The following is a 16,502-nucleotide window of genomic DNA, read 5'->3' as shown; positions in this document are numbered from 1 at the left end:
TATATCGTCTCCATCGGCAGCTTTGACACTCTTCATCTTCATTTGAAGTCATGGTCAAAGTATTCCGGTCGTATCTCAGTAAGCGGTATTAGTCGGAGGTGCCCCGCTTAATGAATAGAATTTGATCTTGCACATCACATCACCATGGACAGCGGCAACTTGAACTGAGTTGAGATGACAGTACAAACTGATTAATGTGTAATTCTCAAGTATCTCTATCATTCATCTAAACGATGCGGTATTGGAACATCAGACTCGGCATCATACGCAGCAACACATTGACCCGCGGCTTTGCAAGTGCAAGCCGCAAGTCAACTACAACTACACCAACACCAACATCCAAATCAAAGACGCTCGAGACAGCACAGCACTCGGACCTCGCCTCATTCCTCGCCCACGCAAAACGCACCGGCCTCGACGAAACATCCCCCACATTCACCGGAACCCGCTACGAGTACCTCGTGGCCGAGCGTCTCGCCCGCTACGGCTTCTCCCTCAGGCGAGTCGGGGGCGCATCCGACTTTGGCATCGACCTGCTCGGCGACTGGACCATCCCGTCGACGGCGAAATCCCTCAAGGTCCTGGTGCAATGCAAGGCGGGGTCGGGATCCGGGGTAGGGCCGCATTTCGTCCGGGAGCTGGAGGGGTCGTTTGTGGGCGCGCCGCCCGGGTGGCGAGGATCGCGGGTGCTGGGGCTGTTGGTGACGGAGAAGCGGACGACGAAGGGCGTGAGAGATGCCCTTGGGAGGAGCCGGTCGGCGATGGCGTATGTCTGCTGTACGGGGGACGGGGGGGTTGTGAAGCAGATGCAGTGGAATCACCGGGCGGATGAGGAAGGGCTGGAGGGGATTGATGTTGCGCTGAGGAGGGGGGCCGGCGAAGAGGAGGATGAGATTGTTCTTGTGAGGGATGGGATACCGCTGCCGATTGTTGAGTGAGGAGGGGGGGGGGGGGGGGGGGGGGGGGGGTATGAGATGTTGCTTGGTGCAATATGACGACTTGAGCTTTGCTTTTGTGAGTCGAGAAGCAGTGACTCTTGGAATGCTAGAGATTCTGGATTCTATGCTGACTGGATATTTGATGGCTGATGGCTGGATGGAAGCCCACAACACCAGACAACATTATGCTCTGTTTTAAAGGGCAAGGACTCATTCGATGGGATATCCCTTTGCCAGCATTGGCTGAGCCGAGTAGCTATACGCTGCTACTATATGAGGCGTAGTTTATGGGATCTAAATAGAGTCTACATCTATGGCATATAATTGCTCGCAAAGAGAGAGTACATGTACATACCTACATGTACACAAGTTTCAACAGCTGTCTGCACAATGACTGAAAGTGGCCAATACGAACAAGTGAGCATTGATAGAATCCAACTTGTTCCCTCTAAATAACTACTACTTACAGCCAAGCAGATTGAACCCCAGCTGAGTTCAAATACATGTACCAACGTATCGAACTTTGAGCAGCACAAGTTCCCCTTCGCAGCAATGAGGTTGGCTGAACGAAGTGGGGCACGTGACATCAGTAGCTGTGGACATGCACCCCATCTCTGGCTAAAGTTGAAGCTTGTGTGTAGCTTCAGCTTCATAGCTTCGAACTTTGTCATTCCAAACATTTATTCTGTAAATTGCACTCATACTGTGGTGAGCAAAATAAACAAAACAAAAAACATAAAAAACCCCAAACCAACTACCAGGAAGATCTATAAAAGGCACTGTACGAGATCCTACCTGACGGGGATAAGCACCTCGATTCTACATTTCAATACATTGAACTCAAACCGCTACATACTGCCTTCAGCTCAGCTCAGCTCAGCTCACCATGGCATCACTACCACAAAAAGGAAAAGACGACATCGCCTCCACCATTTCAAAACTCAGCATAAGCTCCGCAAAACAAGCAGCGCCGTCTAAAAAGTCCAAAGAGCCCGTCGCCGACTCATGGGAAGATGAAGATGTATCCGACGACGAAGCAGCGGAAGCAGAACAAGTCGAAGAACAAGGCCAAAGCAAAGACGCCGACGCCGACGCAGCAGGAACCTCAACACCATCATCACTAGCCACTCCCGCCGTCCCTCCACCAACGCCCGCCTCGCCGCTGGGCTACGAATCCCCCCCACGAATGGGCCTCTTTAGCCAGCCAGAGCCAGAGCCAGAGCCAGAGCCCAATGGCGACGACGGCATCGGCATCCGCTACAGGCAGCGGCAGCGGCACCCCGGCACGGAGGCCCGAGAAGACGGACGCCGTGGCCAGGCGGCTGATTGCGGCAGGCCTGGGCATCAAGGCGCCCCGGCAGACGGAAGAGCAGAGGGCCTATCAGCGGTCTGTGAGGGAGCAGGAGAAGAAGAGGAGGGAGGAGGCCAAGGCGGAGGAGGAGAGGAGGAGGGCGGAGGAGGACAAGGCGAAGATGGCTGTGTGGGAGGATTAAAAGAATTGGAAACCCTTTTTCTGGTTTGGGACATGAGGAGTTTCTTGTTTCATTACATCATCTCAATTTTACTGCATTATCAAGGTTGAACAAGGAGAAATATGTGGCTGCTTGAGACGAAGGTTGACGGTTTGTTTGAAGATAACTTGTGTTGAGAAATGAAGATGAGAGTGAGATGTTTTATTGAAGGTTAAATATTTGGTATAATCCATCTACACCCAACTACCCTTCACTATGCTAAATATATTGCATGAATTTTCTCTTTTTTTTTTTTTTTTTTTTTTTTTTTTTTTTTTTTTTTTTTTTTTTTCCCAGCTGCAAACTTCACAAACTTGTAATCTTGTGCATCAAATGGCAAGCGCACCATTTTGTCTTATAGGTTAGACGCACAACATTGCAGGTGTGTGCAAACTTTTAAAATGTTTACCTAGCTTGAATACAGTCAATTATTGAAAAAAAAAAAGAGTAAAAAAAAAAACGAAGACAGTGCTCCAAATTTTCTCAATTATGCTAAAGAGAGGTAGAAGGAATTGTGATTGAAAAGAATTAAAATACAGCCTCCGTGTTCTATGTTTCCAATATCCAAAGCGCTAGAACGAGAGGCGGGTATGTAAGGGCAACGAGTCAAAGACGACAAGAGAATCGAAAAGAGGACTGCGAGAAACGGGATGTGAAAATGACGCTCATAAACATATGTGTAACATAATAATACATGTATTTATATCACTCAGCTGGCTCAGTTGTCTGCGAAGGCTTAACGCCCAAGCCACGCAAACGCTGAGAGAGCAGGCTTTCAGGAGCGTTCCCGGAGGAATCGCTAGCTGTTATGCGATAAAAGGAATTTCCACCATAACGAGCATCGTCTTTGTCGAGTTTTTCGTACTGCGCTGGGCCCCAAATGCCAGCATCATGAGGACCTCGAGAGGACAGGCCACCGTTGGCCTGTGAAGACAAAGCGCCTGGTGGGCCGAGTCCCGTAGTGATACCAATATCATCATCATCATTGCCGCCGCCGTCTGTGGCATCTGACTGTGGATGGAGTGGTGATACCGAATCTACGGGAGTGGCACTGCCGCGACCAAAGCTGTGCGACGGGGCCATCATGGTCATCTGGTCAGGCGAGGACGCAATGCCATCCATGCTGTCAAACGTCGGCGTCTTGCTACCCACGAAGATGCCCAGACTGCGTCGCCGCAGAGCCTTCTCGCTGGCCAGCCTGGCTCCCGCACTGCTGCCGTGGCTCGGAAACGCATGGTTCATTGCCCTGATGGGCTTGTATGGCGAGAACCGCGGTTCAGGCAGCGTAGTTTCGTTGCGTAGCTTTTCTTTCCCATCGGGCACCCGGTTTGCAAAAACGATGCGAATGCTTTTGTACAAGTAGAAGCGCCCCTTGCTAGGAGAGCAGATGTGCAAATGAATGAGATATCTGAGGATGGGACGGTCCATGTCCGCCTTGGGCATGTTGGGCACATTATCGATTATAGGGCCAGCAGAATAACTGCGCTGGCGGATGAAAGTTTTCGTCCCTGGCGTCATGCCAGTCAAGTCATAGGGCACGAGAAAGAGTTTGACAGCTGTTTTGTTTTGATTCTTGATAATGATCTGGATTTGGCCAGTTTCAGGGATTCTATAGCTTCCTCCCGGAGGTGCTCTCGCAGACCCCGACGGGCGCCTGAGCCCGGTAGCCTTGGATCGTTCCCGATCTACTTCAACGCCTTCACCATCCACCCTGGCGGTTTCGTTGCTGGCCTGCTGCTTTCTGTCACTATACCGACTCTGGGCCTTCTTCCGCGACCTCGACTCCTCCTCTGGATTAGAAAGGCCGTTCTCCAAGTCAACCAGGCCAACATACGGGCTGGGGCCGTCTTCGAGAGGCGATGCTCCCTGCGGAGTGCTACTGTATCTATAGTACACGGCGGGAAAAGGGAGCGTCACATGCCGTGGGCATCGAAGACTCGGCTTGCAGTTACCTTTCCCCAAGACGCCAATCTGGGCCAAGAATTCGAATGGTTGCGATGGTGTTGTCGACATGCGGCCGCGCAGAATGCTTTCTTCGTAGGATCCGACCATGGAAGCATGTTGGATTGGCGAAGTGGCATCCGAGCCGAAAGATTGTCGTCGCGAGCGCAGAAATGCTGGCGTCTGAGTAGTGAGGAAATGATGATGATGATGGCCTTGGAGAAAAGTGGGAGCGGATGTTAACGAGCGGCGAGGCTGGTGAGCTTGATATGGCAAGGCACCCTGCCGCGATGAAAAGCGAGATTGTAGCCGGGACCTTGAAGGGGAAGGTGAGAAGAATGGTGTAGCATGGCTAGAGGTGAGAGTATGTCGCCTTGTGGTGTTAAATGTAGTGGATGGAAATTCCGACGGCACGGCCAAGTCAATGTCTTCATTCGTCTCAGACTGTGCGAGAGGACTGGTCGGCGGCTGGTACACGAAGCTAGACAGCGACGTCGACAGTAACGATGGGTCAGATTTGAAACCATCGATGGTATTGCTTTCTATCAGCTGGGCTCTGGCGCCATATGAAAATGGTGTAAAGCCTCTCGGCGGCGTTGTTGAAAACCAGGTATGCTGAGGCGGCACCCGTTCCTCGCTGTTATCCCTTCCCGAGTCACTGAGCTGTCCACTCTCGGATGCTGAGCCGTCACTCGTGAAATCGCCGCTGTGTAAGGCCGACCTCGGCCGTTCAATGCCAAGTCCATCTCGCAATCTCTCGTCGACTGACTCTGGCGACTTATTCTTCTCTGGTGTAATTGGTGCTGGTGGTAGGAGACTCGGGGATTCGGGAGACGCCTGCGTCTGGTCCTCTTGACTGTTCGATTTATCGTGTTGGAGGATTGTTTCGAGCTAGGTGCCCTGGTTAGTAAAGAAGGCCAAAAAAAAAGAGAGGGAAGAAATATCTAGAGGAAGCAGCTCGAGCCTACATGTCTGTTGGGAACCCAAGTTGGGCTCTCTCCCCGTTTCAACCTCTGAATCAGCTCGGCTCTATCAGATATCCTGGTCTCCTCATCGCTCTTGGGTATCGACGGGCGAGCCTCAGGGCTATCGGGAATTGGCCCTTCACATAGTTCGAGGCGTAGGCTTTCTTCGGAAAAGCGACGACTCCTCGATCCTGCTGGCTCGATGCTTATGGACCCGGATGGGCTGGAGGCTGGCGGTACATGTTCGATATCGTCCTGGAAGATGGGCATTTGAAAACGACTTTGCGGCAAGATATTCTGTAGCGCAAAATGATCGGATCATGGGGATAAAGGTTCGAAATAATATTCAGCCGCCAAGGTGATGAACAGCCGCCGCCGAATCCGTCACCATCGGAGCCGATCTGTTTGCAGATAAATGGGCCTGGCGGTTCATCCAAGCGGGACGCTGTGCTGGGTCGGAGGCGTCTGTTCTGTTTCGCTTCTGCACGTCGGTTGCAAGGGCGGCTACAAGTGTGCAAGGAGAAGAGCACAACACAATGGTAGAAACAAATGAGGCTGTACAGGAAGGGCGTTGGAACGGTCATAACAATACAAGTACAAGTATGGCGCAGAAGCAAGCCCAGCTGAACGCACAGGCGTTCGGGCTCTTACTGCCGGGGCGGCGCTGGGCGGTGAATCACGCAAACATTACGTCGGTGCCCAAATGAATGCGATAGCCACCCGTGCCATGCCGATAGCGCACATCACGCTATTCACGGGGAGTCGGATAGCGCGCGCAGTGGAGTTTGCGCCAGCGCCATAGGCGGGTCAGGACGCATGTGAGCGCTGTAGGTGTGCCGCATTAGCACCCAAAGGGTCCTCGTACAGATTGTCATGTATCATCGGCTGATGTGCACCTCGTGCTTTGGAAACGATGTGGTATTGAGAGCACCTCAACTTTACTGTATCTAAAAAAGACTCGTATTGCAACCTTTTCCCGCATATCATATATGAGCACTATTATACTACTGGTGGTGATACTCGTTCCTCATCATCTATCATCTCTCATCTTCACAGCTCGCCTTCAGCTGGCGCCCGCCACATAATAATCCATTAATATCGGCCAGCAGTAGCCCGGATTATGCACACCGGCCAGCGGGCTTTAGAACCCCCACTCACCCGGCAATGCCGCTGAAAATCGCTGGCAAGGGCGCTGTGCCGGCGTGTCTTTCAGTGCTCACCCGTGAGGAACCTGAACCGCTTTGCGCTCGCCCCACTGGCCAACACCAAAGAGGCTAGGCGGCTTTCTCTCACCTCACACCTCACCGGCCATCTCACTTTTACTCTTTGGGGGTCTCAAAAAACATCAAGATATATCCTCGATTCATCTTGGACGGTCTAAATGGGCTCCAAAAAGACGCCAGAAGGCGCAGATGCCTCATCCGAGGCCACAAAGAAGAAGCACGGATTCAGAGTCGGGCCTGAAAATCTGCCAGATGGGCCATGGCGTCGTAAAGGTAACATTTTTTCTCTTCCTTGTCAGAAAAATTTCCTTGCGCCTCACATGAATCATGTGCCTGAAATGAAATTTGAGCAACGAAACTTACAATACCTTTCATACAGTCGATAGAGTAAAGCGTGATTTAATTCACAGAGCCAAAGTCAAAAAGGAATACGCAAAGATCAAGGCTGCTGACCAGAAGGCTGCCGAAGCCAAGGCCCGTCCGAGCCATGGCGACAATGAGGGTGACGATGTTGAAGATGACATGAAACCTTCCCAAGGAGATGCCAAGGGTGGAGAGGGAGATGAGGAGGAAGAACAGATTCATCCCACCAGACAGCTCATGCTGAAAGATGAAGAAATGGCACAGACTGGAGCCGGTCCCGAGAAGACTACTGGCTTTAGTGACGGCCAGCGGCGGAGAACAAGGCGCCCTGGATACTACGACAAGCAGCTGAAGAAGGCCGCAGAGCGCCGCGAAGAGGCTGAGACGAAGAGGGCAGAGTTTGAGCGGCGAATGGAAGAGCGCGCGCAGAAGCGGGCGGAGCGAGAGAAGTTTAAGAAGGCCATGGCCAAGACCAGGGACAAGGATGGCAAGAAGAAGCTGGGAAGGGAGAGCTCGTTGTTGTTGGAAAAGGTTAAGAGGCTTGTTGGTGAGAAATAAGCTGCAAGACCGTGGTTTTTTCTGCAAGTTTATAATTTTGTTACGATACCTTGGCATGCTGGGCTTTGCTGTTTCGAGGCGTTTCTACTGTGTACATGGATCGACCTCATGGTATAGTGTCTACTAATGGAGCATATTGCACTGGAGAATCTGATACTATATGGTCAAATATCAAACGATGTCTAAGAGTCGATTGCGCATATTTCCACAAATTTATGTTGAGTTGAAACAAACTTGGTTGAATGCGATGGCTGGACAGGCTCCAGGAGATGGAGTTTAGGTTGAACCTAACCTTGCCCCGTATAGAGAGTAAGTTTAGCTAAATCATGTTACGCATGGTAGATAACCGTGGGATGCAAGGGCTCGGGGATAATTCACAAAGAGCGAAATAAGCAACACGTGGAAAATCTCAGCTGAATTCTACAAAAGGCTCATGCGAAGAAACACCAAACCTTGTGCTACGAGTACCGCATAAAAAAGACCAATCTTGATCCGCATTATTGAAACCTCGAAGCAGAGCAGTGAAGGCGCCAGCTGCCTATTGGAGGTAGTGCTTTCTTACAGCAGCTCGGCTAGCAACAGGGCTTTTGCGGCAGATCGACGGCTGGACCAGGGTTGAGTGATCAGATGCCATGGGTAACATGAAGTCGCTGTTTGAAGCGATTGAGCGGGTTGAGATTGCAGAAGGCAGTCGTATGTGATGTTTGCTGAATTGAGGAAGAAGATGAAACGAAAGAAAGTTGAATATTGATGGGTGCACGAGTATCAAGTAGCCCGTATCATGGTACATGTGGTTTGAAAGCAGTGTTGATTATAGACTGAACAGGGTTATGATAAACGTCGGCCGCGACGAGGTACAAATCGGGAAGCTGATGGGGTTCAGCCATTTACATGATGCATCAAATGCGCGTTGGGCGAGGTGCAACTCAGCTCATCCAACGGAGAAGACTACCAAGTTTGGTGAACGCGATGCATACAGCGGTATCGAAAGATGGGCTGTCCGTTATCCAATAGAGAAGAAGAGGGTTTTTACAGAAAATTAATTTATGCTCATCCAAGCTCTCCTACACAAGCCTTGAAGCAACCTGGACGACTAGCAAGATGAAGGAGAGCAAACATTTCCGCACGAGGTAATGAACAGATGTTAGTGTATCAATAATCAATAAATGTCATTTGCTGATGGACAATGCGGAGGATTGAGGCTTCATTTCGGCGTACTTTACAACCAAACGACGGAACCAACCAACTCGCCCTCATCAAAGTCAAAAGAGCCAATCCCGTCTCGAAACTCACAGGTTGTCACATCCTGTTTCGTACTAGGAGCTGCAAAGTGCTCAATCAAGGTGAAACAGCGGCTTAAGTGGAGAGGGGGCCAAAGTCATGCTGTGAAACAGAGGCTGACTAACGCCTGTGAGTTTTGGGGAATTCCATTCTGGAATGTCATCTCAATACACTGATGAGAATTGTAGCGCGTGGCGACGCCATGTTCAATTTCGATCCCGGAAAATCTTTGGATGCAATTACTTGTGGAAATGGGAAATTAAGACACAATAGATGAAACGGGAAACCGCTGATGTGCACTTGATGTTGCGTGGAAGAGCGCCCGAGTCAAGGCGGGTGTGGAATCATTCGAATCCATCAAATATCCCCACGAGTTGTTTTGGCGGTGGGATTAACCCCTGTTTGCCGCTGCCCATAGTAGCACGCACTGTCCACTTGTGCCTCGTGCGCCCTTCCCGTTGCTTTATTACTGGTAACGCTGATAGGAGTATTATTACGGGATGCGTGCTAGCTGTGTGCTAAGAGAAGCCAATTCACGGCTCCAGGGCAGTTTATATAAGACTACGGGCGTTATTTGCGGTCCTTGATAGCCTACGCAGAACCTCATCACACATTGTGCTCCGTCGGTGGCGATTTCACTGGAAAAGTCTTCGTCCTACGTTGCCTGCATGCGACTTGCAGACCGTCTATTGATGGCTTGCTCCGCTGCAGATTGTGGGAATTTGTGCTCCGTAGAGAGTACTCGTAGCGTAATGACTTGCTTCCAGCTTACAAATGTAATTGCTACTTCACCTTCTGTGTAATCTGCGAGGTGAGTAGTCAGCTGAATAAAGTAAACAAGCCATTGATGCTGTAACACATGGCGGAGTGCTAAATCCTCAATTCTGGATTTCTGCGGCGTGGCACGCATACGGTGCAGATACTGTGCAGCCATCTGCATCAACTTGGTTTCAGCATCTATCTACATGTACCTTCAAATTGGTCTATCACGGAGCCCACGGAAGCACCTCACGTTGGCTGAGGTCTGGCAATCATGTGAGGGCAGCATCCGACACGCCGCCGATCCCTTGGACGTATCTGAAGCTTAGAAAATGAAGCCAACGTTGGCCTTCTTGGCGCCAGTAGATGTTTAGACGCGGCTAAGCGGCTCTCTCCAAGCCAAAGACGAGAGAGCCCAGAAGGGGGGACCGGTGGCTCCCCTTCATTTCAAATTCGTATACGGTTCCTAAAGGTGAGAAGCAAATATCAAATTCATTCACGAACAAACACGACAGTAAACTGTGTTTTGTGGTGCTTGAGCTATTACATTTCAATAGATGATATGCGGAACGAGACTTGATAGAGAGATCACGGGCTGGCTGCCCCCTGGAAAACGTGCCACGAACACTAACAGGCCTTGTACCTGTACATTTCAAGTTTCATGTTTCAGCCGGACCCCGGCTTGTTCTGCATGCCTTGGGGAACCAAGGAAAAAGGGAAAAAAAGAAAGAAAAAAAAAAGGGAGCAGCCCGCGTCTCCCTTGCGGACATTTTTCGCAGCGGTTCTGGAGAGCAGCCCCTGACCTTTTTTGGCTTCTGTAGTTGGACAACTGCGCCACGTCCCCTGGACAAAAGAGTCCCACAGTGGTTCGTGTGCAGGCGCCAGCACATCCAAGGCACCTACTAACGTGCACCAAGCTCCCCGTAGTGCGACCAGCTCCCTAAGACTGCGTCCAGGATGGTCTCTTTAGCTGATGCCAAGTATGGAGTACCGCTACCTGCGTCGTGATGGGCAGTTTTGGCCGTCGTTGGAGGTTCGTGGATTAGGCGGTCGGGCTCAGATGGGTACTGGGCGTTGCAGAATCTGGATACCACGCCATGTACCTTTTGCGATCTCAGCTCAAATCGGTACTTGAGGGGGTGGCTTGCCGAAGTAACCACGACTTGGGATGCTTCTCCAACATCAGACGTCAGGCTTGCTTATGAATGTTTCATTCCAAGCAGTCCATCTATTTTTACATTGATATAGGGAAAACAGAGAGAGAAATGGTATGAAAGAGGGGAACAAAGTAATCATGCTCACCACCACCATGAATAAGCAATTCTCAAAATAAAGCACAAACATGAAATCAACCTTCTCGCGTAATACTGCTCTTTTTTTTTTTTGGCCTCGCAGCATCACCGCAACTCTTCAGTCTCAGCTTCAAGCCACTTGACCTTGGAGTGCATGCCCCAGCCTGCCGCTAACAACGTGCTAAAGAGCCCTTTGGTCTTGAATCTGCACCAGCTAATCCTGGGTACCTCGCAGCTTAACACGCAGCGGCGCAAACTTGTACCGCCAGCTCCCTGTCAGCGTACTCGCCGTACCTGTTTTAGGGGACCATGGGGGGGCTCCTTTGGCGCGGCCAGTCCCTGGTACCTGCTTCTACAGGCATTTTGGCCGCCTTCTCTCCCACTCCCCAACTCCAGCTCGTTGCCAGTTTCTCCTCCGCCATTTTCTCCTCTCGATCGATCCTCTGCTTGCGCCGTCGCCTCGCCCTCAGACGCCTCGCTGCTTGCGCCGTGGTGCCTCGCACTTGAACCGCCCCGACTCGACTCGTGGCCCCCTTGTCTTGGAGCAACGACCGCTGCATTCTTGTGTAGCACCGGACCCAGCCGTCCGCAACTTGGCCCGGTCTCGCCAGAAGCCTCCTTTGCTGCGCGACCTGCTGCCAGACTCTGGCTGCTCTGCGACTTGCCCGAGAACGAGCATCACGACTAGAACGGCTTGCTTGCTCTGCATTGCCGTCCATGACCGCCCTACTCAGGCCATAGCTCAGCCCTGCCCGCCTCATCCAACAAACCAGCTCCCCACGGCCGGCTGACGAGATATCGGACACCGCACCGACTGCCACAGCTATATACATGCGACTACACACACATATATAGACATATAGATCTCGGCATCTCGACACCTCTTCGCCCTCATCCTTTCGGATTTCTCTCTTCATCTCTAGCCCGCCATGTCTGCTACAATAGTGGACGAGTATCTGGAGACCCCTATGGAGGCCGACGATGCCTTCCCCTGTAAGGGCTGTGGTGAGGTTTGTAATACCACCCGCACTGCGGAACAAGCTCCTGCCCTGTGGCTCCGACTAACTGTGTCCGCCTTTTAGATCCTTGAAGAAGGAAAAGCTTTCGAACTGGGTAAGTGTATTGATTTGCTTGAGCGCAAAAGGCATCATTCAGTCTATACCGCTGTGTTGATTTCCCGGTGGGACTTGATTGTTTCTCCTGACCGCCACGCACACCTCAGCACACAACACCAAACGGTTGATGTTGCTTAACATGCATGCGTGCTAACTTTACATCTTGCTAGCTGGCAATCGGTGGCATCTCGACTGCTTTCGATGTACTTCTTGCGGTTCCCTCCTCGACTCCGACGCCAATCTCCTCTTGCTCGGCGACGGCTCTCTCATCTGCAACAACTGCACATACAGCTGTACCGCCTGTGGCAACAAAATCGAAGACCTGGCGATCCTAACAGGAGACCAGGCGTTCTGCTCAACTTGCTTTCGCTGTCGAAACTGCAAGCGCAAGATTGAAAACCTGCGCTATGCCAGAACGTCGCAGGGCATTTTCTGCATGGACTGTTATGAGACCTTAATGGCCAGGAGAAGAAAGAAATCCAAAGCCGCGGCAGCGGCCAAAGCCAAGGAGAAAGAACAGGCGCCCACGGTGCCAGAAAAGTCTCTCCCAGCCCTTCCTCCCGGCGTTGTTCCCAACAATGCCTTTTCAAACGACCGCGTCGACCCCGATGGGCCCACGGAGCTATCACCACGGCCGCGTACAGGTCATAGGCACAATGAGTCGTCGGCTCGAGGTAAAGCAGACCGCGAGGCTGATGCCGCCAAAGATGGACTCAACCCAACCACATATCGACGAAATCGTAACTCGACTATTACGTCCAACAACGGCGATGGCGGCGACGGCTTCATGATATCCGTGGCTCTCGATACGGGTTCATCGCCAAATGGATCACAGAAGCAGTCTGAGAGTACTGGCGAGGTCACGAAGAAGGATCGTCGGCCGACCATGTCTGACAAGCGGGTCGATTCGCATTCTTCTGCTACTCACATCGCCTTCATGGGTGCCGCCGCCGCCGCCGCCGCTTCTTCCGCCGCCTCATCTCGCCAGCAGTCGGACCACGAAACCTCACAGGCAAAGTCTACTCGCTCTTCTCCGAAATCAGAACAGGGCCAGGCTAAAGCATCTGACGAAACCACGAAGAAAAGACGGCCTACTGAGTCTCGGACTGACAGTTCGCAATCCGTCCCCCAGCTGCAGGAGGGTACTCCTAGCCGGACGGGTACTAGCACCCCACGGAAAGACAGCACATCTCAAGCTGAACCACGCAAAGCACTGGATAGCACTCCCGGATCACGATCCTCATACGATTCCAAGGCACAAGACGATGGCGATTCCAGCGTCAAATTTGGACCCCGCTCGGACAGTGTCAAGAGCATCCCGCGGAAAGAGGTCGCAGCGGCATCTACCCGTCCTGGTATTCCCCTCCTTCTATGCCCCCAATGCAATGAATTCACGTCCCTTGTTACTAACAAACTCATCTTCAGTCAATGGAAGTCCAATCACCACCCAGGGCAAATCTTTCGCCTCTGAAGATCCTACTTCTGCGACGGCAACTCCCCACCAGAGCCCACCCTCCAGACCTGGTGCAACCGGGAGAGCATTGACTGATACTTACATGCAACCCCGAGCAGCCCCTCTTCCTCCAACCACCGCAGCTCCAACGCCACCCAAGGAAGCAGCATCCAAGAATTCTCTAGGTGAGCCCGTTTCACCGAAACTTCCCAGGTGGAGCGGCGGCGCAGATTTTACCATGGATGAGGATATGGCCAGGATACTTGGTGCCGACGAGGGGGCGTCTTCTATCCTTAGGCGTGTCTCCAACGCCGTTCGACACGGACGTACGAGCAGCGCTGAATCTACTCAAAACCCACCAACCCGAGGCACTCACACGAGAAGCATCAGCGAGACAGCCCGCGGCGCTATTTCGCCTCGTTGGCCTAAGACCCAAGACGATTTGAATGGTCAGGCACAAGAATCTGGAAGCCCGGTTTCCATTTCGGTTTCGGCCGCCGATACCGCTGCCTTGGTCCTCAAGCAGCAACTGCGATCCTCTGAACAGCGAGTCGCTGAATTGGAGAAGCACGTCGGTGTTGAAAAAGATCTTCTCAATCTCAACCAGAAGCTTATTGAGAAGAGGAAGACTGTTTCCGTACTGGACACTCAGACTGAGATTATGATTCGACAGCTTGAGGTTCTGGCCGGTTATGTGGAGCGCGCAAAAGACACACAGACCCCTATTGATCCTCGCGAGCTAGAGGAATCCGCCATCAAGGAATTCGTCCAAAAACTCGAGCAGGTCAAGAAAACCTTTACCGAAGAGATTGAACGCCTGGTTGAAGAACGTGACCAGCTTGTTGAGGAGAAGACCCAAGCCGTGACTGACAGAGACCGTGCTCTCATGGAGTTTGAGCAACTGTCCTCGAAGAATGCTCAACTTGCGGATATGAACAATGATCTCACACACCAGATCCAAGAGCGCTTCAAGTCTCAAATTACTACGGATGGCAAGTCTAACGGCTTGGGCATCTACGGCCAACACAAGGGCACGTCATCCATCAATCTCGACTCAGCTAGCGTCGCAACCGGCACGACTCTTATTGGCGATGAGGACCCGACTCTCATTGTTGAGCACGGACCTACCGTGGTCCAAGTCCGAAAGGGCCAAGTCAAGAAATTCAACTGGAAGAAGGGATCCAAGACCATGGCTCAAAACATCACCAAGGGCGTGGGACGTGCCGTCGTTGCTTTCCAGAACGATCGCGAGAGGATGCAGCAGCAAGGCCTGGCACCTGATGGTATTGGACTTCCGTACAACATGACCGCCGCCCCAGGAGACTCTTCCAACACGCCAACGCCCAACACTCAGGCCGGAAGGCAACACCAACAACAGTTTGGCTTCTTTGGCAAGAAGAATGCAAATCCAAAGACTGGACTGGCAGCCCCGTCCAATATCGTGGTTGCGCAGGCAGCCCCAGAGCCAGCCTCAATACTATTCGGATCTGAGCTTACAGATCGATGTGACTTTGAGCATCGTCAAATTCCTAGTGTGGTGACTCGATGCATCGAAGAGGTTGAGCTGAGAGGCATGGACCAGGAAGGTATTTACCGAAAGACTGGTGGAAATTCCCAAATCAATATGATCAAGGAGGGCTTTGACAAGAGCGAGAACTACGATATTTCCGACCCTGACTTGGATATTACCGCTGTCACGAGTGTCTTGAAGCAGTATTTCCGAAAGCTGCCGAATCCACTACTTACTTTTGATGTCTATGAGCGAGTGTTAGAGTCCAATGGTAAGTTCTCCTTCCTCCTTGTGATGTAGGTTTTCAAGATGTATTCTAACTTTGTAATACAGCTATTACTGACGAAGCTGAACGCTGCTCTCACCTACACAAAGTCTTCACTTCGATGCCTCCGGCCCACCGAGACTGTCTGGAGTTCCTCATGTTCCACCTTCACCGCGTGGCAATTAGAGAGCCTGAAAACTTGGTTAGTTTACCCGCTTCTCATCTCCTCTTCGTAGCTGCCAATGCTAACAATTGTGTCAGATGTCGCCTAAAAATCTGGCCGTCGTGTTTGCGCCAACCATTATGCGGGATCTGAGCATTGAGCGTGAAATGACTGATATGCACGCAAAGAACCTTGCGGTGCAATTCGTCATTGAAAACACGAACCAGATTTTCCAAGAGGAATAAGCATCCTTTGCATTTATTTGGCTACAGTCTGGGCAAGTTGAAGTCCTCATTGGCTAGATGTTTATGTTATTATGTGCTCACGGTTACTCTGGCGATTTTACGTCATGATTTTGGTCCCCCTTGCTTTCAGTTTTGCCGGTTTTAGCGAGACAAAATCCGCGGCGTTTTGTGCTTGGCCAAAAAAGTAATGTCCATTCCTTTTCTACTGGCTTGATCAAAGGCGAGGTTATCTACTTTTTCTTCTCTTGGAGGCGAGGCTGGACGACAGGGCTTGAACAGTCTCTTTTTTTCTTCTCTTAGGACCCGATGCTTCTTTTTACATTGCTCGTAGGGGCTTTTGTTCCACAGTTACCCACCCCTCTTTCTTTTTCGGGCGGCATGAAGTTGATGTATCTCACTGTTTATTTGAGCTGGCTTGGTATGGCTTGATCACACAGGCTGATGTTTGGTTTTTCTGCTTGAGCTCACGATTTTTCGAATCCGTTGCCTTGTATGGGCTGTATTGTCAACATCATCGAGAGGAGTTGGATGTTTGAAGATGGAAGATGGAAGAAGACGGCTATGGATGCTGCTTGCTTTTTTTCTATTCGTCCTCTCATCCTTCTCGTTCATCGTATTATATAGCTACGTTTGTTTTTTATATATATATATTTGGAACTGAGCAGCAGGCAGGCAGGCATGATATAGTTGAAATGGCTGAGGGCGATGCTTGATTTGAGTTGATTAGCATGATGAAGAACAATTAGAAGAAGTAAAAATATGAAATTTATGATGATTTTAGTAGAAGAAGTAAAAATATCAAATCCATGATGATTTTGGCGCGATTTAGTATTCTGCTTAATTTAACGACGTGTAGTTTACAATTCGACATGAATAAAACCTCTTTCGTCCAAGGTGGCAGCATGAGTACTACTACCAAC

The 16,502-nt window shown here is 51.0% G+C and overlaps 5 protein-coding genes across 5 annotated transcripts; 4 read left to right on the top strand and 1 right to left on the bottom strand.

Moving 5' to 3' along the window:
- Positions 1-141: 141 nt before the first annotated feature.
- Positions 142-938, top strand: TrAtP1_001466 (uncharacterized protein; the record flags this gene model as incomplete). Its single annotated transcript, XM_014085048.2, has 1 exon — positions 142-938. Exon 1 carries the CDS (start codon positions 234-236, stop codon positions 936-938), a length of 705 nt encoding a protein of 234 aa, XP_013940523.2. The 5' UTR covers positions 142-233.
- Positions 939-1,504: 566 nt separating this feature from the next.
- Positions 1,505-2,967, top strand: TrAtP1_001465 (uncharacterized protein; the record flags this gene model as incomplete). The annotated part of the gene is made up of 2 exons (XM_014086039.2): positions 1,505-2,418; positions 2,956-2,967. The coding sequence occupies exons 1-2, from the start codon at positions 1,825-1,827 to the stop codon at positions 2,965-2,967; spliced, it is 606 nt and encodes a 201-aa protein (XP_013941514.2). The 5' UTR covers positions 1,505-1,824.
- TrAtP1_001464 (uncharacterized protein) lies at positions 2,742-5,950 on the bottom strand. The gene is made up of 2 exons (XM_014086040.2): positions 5,359-5,950; positions 2,742-5,281 (listed from the first exon to the last, which is right to left on the bottom strand). Exons 1-2 carry the CDS (start codon positions 5,623-5,625, stop codon positions 3,155-3,157), a joined length of 2,394 nt encoding a protein of 797 aa, XP_013941515.2. The 5' UTR covers positions 5,626-5,950; the 3' UTR covers positions 2,742-3,154.
- Positions 5,951-6,736: 786 nt separating this feature from the next.
- TrAtP1_001463 (uncharacterized protein) lies at positions 6,737-7,499 on the top strand (the record flags this gene model as incomplete). The annotated part of the gene is made up of 2 exons (XM_014086041.2): positions 6,737-6,851; positions 6,958-7,499. The coding sequence occupies 2 exons, from the start codon at positions 6,737-6,739 to the stop codon at positions 7,497-7,499; spliced, it is 657 nt and encodes a 218-aa protein (XP_013941516.1).
- Positions 7,500-11,188: 3,689 nt separating this feature from the next.
- Positions 11,189-16,334, top strand: TrAtP1_001462 (uncharacterized protein). Its single transcript, XM_066111005.1, has 6 exons — positions 11,189-11,841; positions 11,914-11,944; positions 12,117-13,301; positions 13,372-15,180; positions 15,243-15,376; positions 15,436-16,334. Exons 1-6 carry the CDS (start codon positions 11,761-11,763, stop codon positions 15,580-15,582), a joined length of 3,387 nt encoding a protein of 1,128 aa, XP_065967078.1. The 5' UTR covers positions 11,189-11,760; the 3' UTR covers positions 15,583-16,334.
- The last annotated feature ends 168 nt before the right edge of the window (positions 16,335-16,502 follow it).

Source organism: Trichoderma atroviride, chromosome 1, assembly GCF_020647795.1.
Source record: "Trichoderma atroviride chromosome 1, complete sequence".
NCBI lineage: Eukaryota > Fungi > Ascomycota > Sordariomycetes > Hypocreales > Hypocreaceae > Trichoderma > Trichoderma atroviride.
Note: the sequence above shows the minus strand (reverse complement) of the source record. Positions and strands in the feature narration are given on the sequence as shown.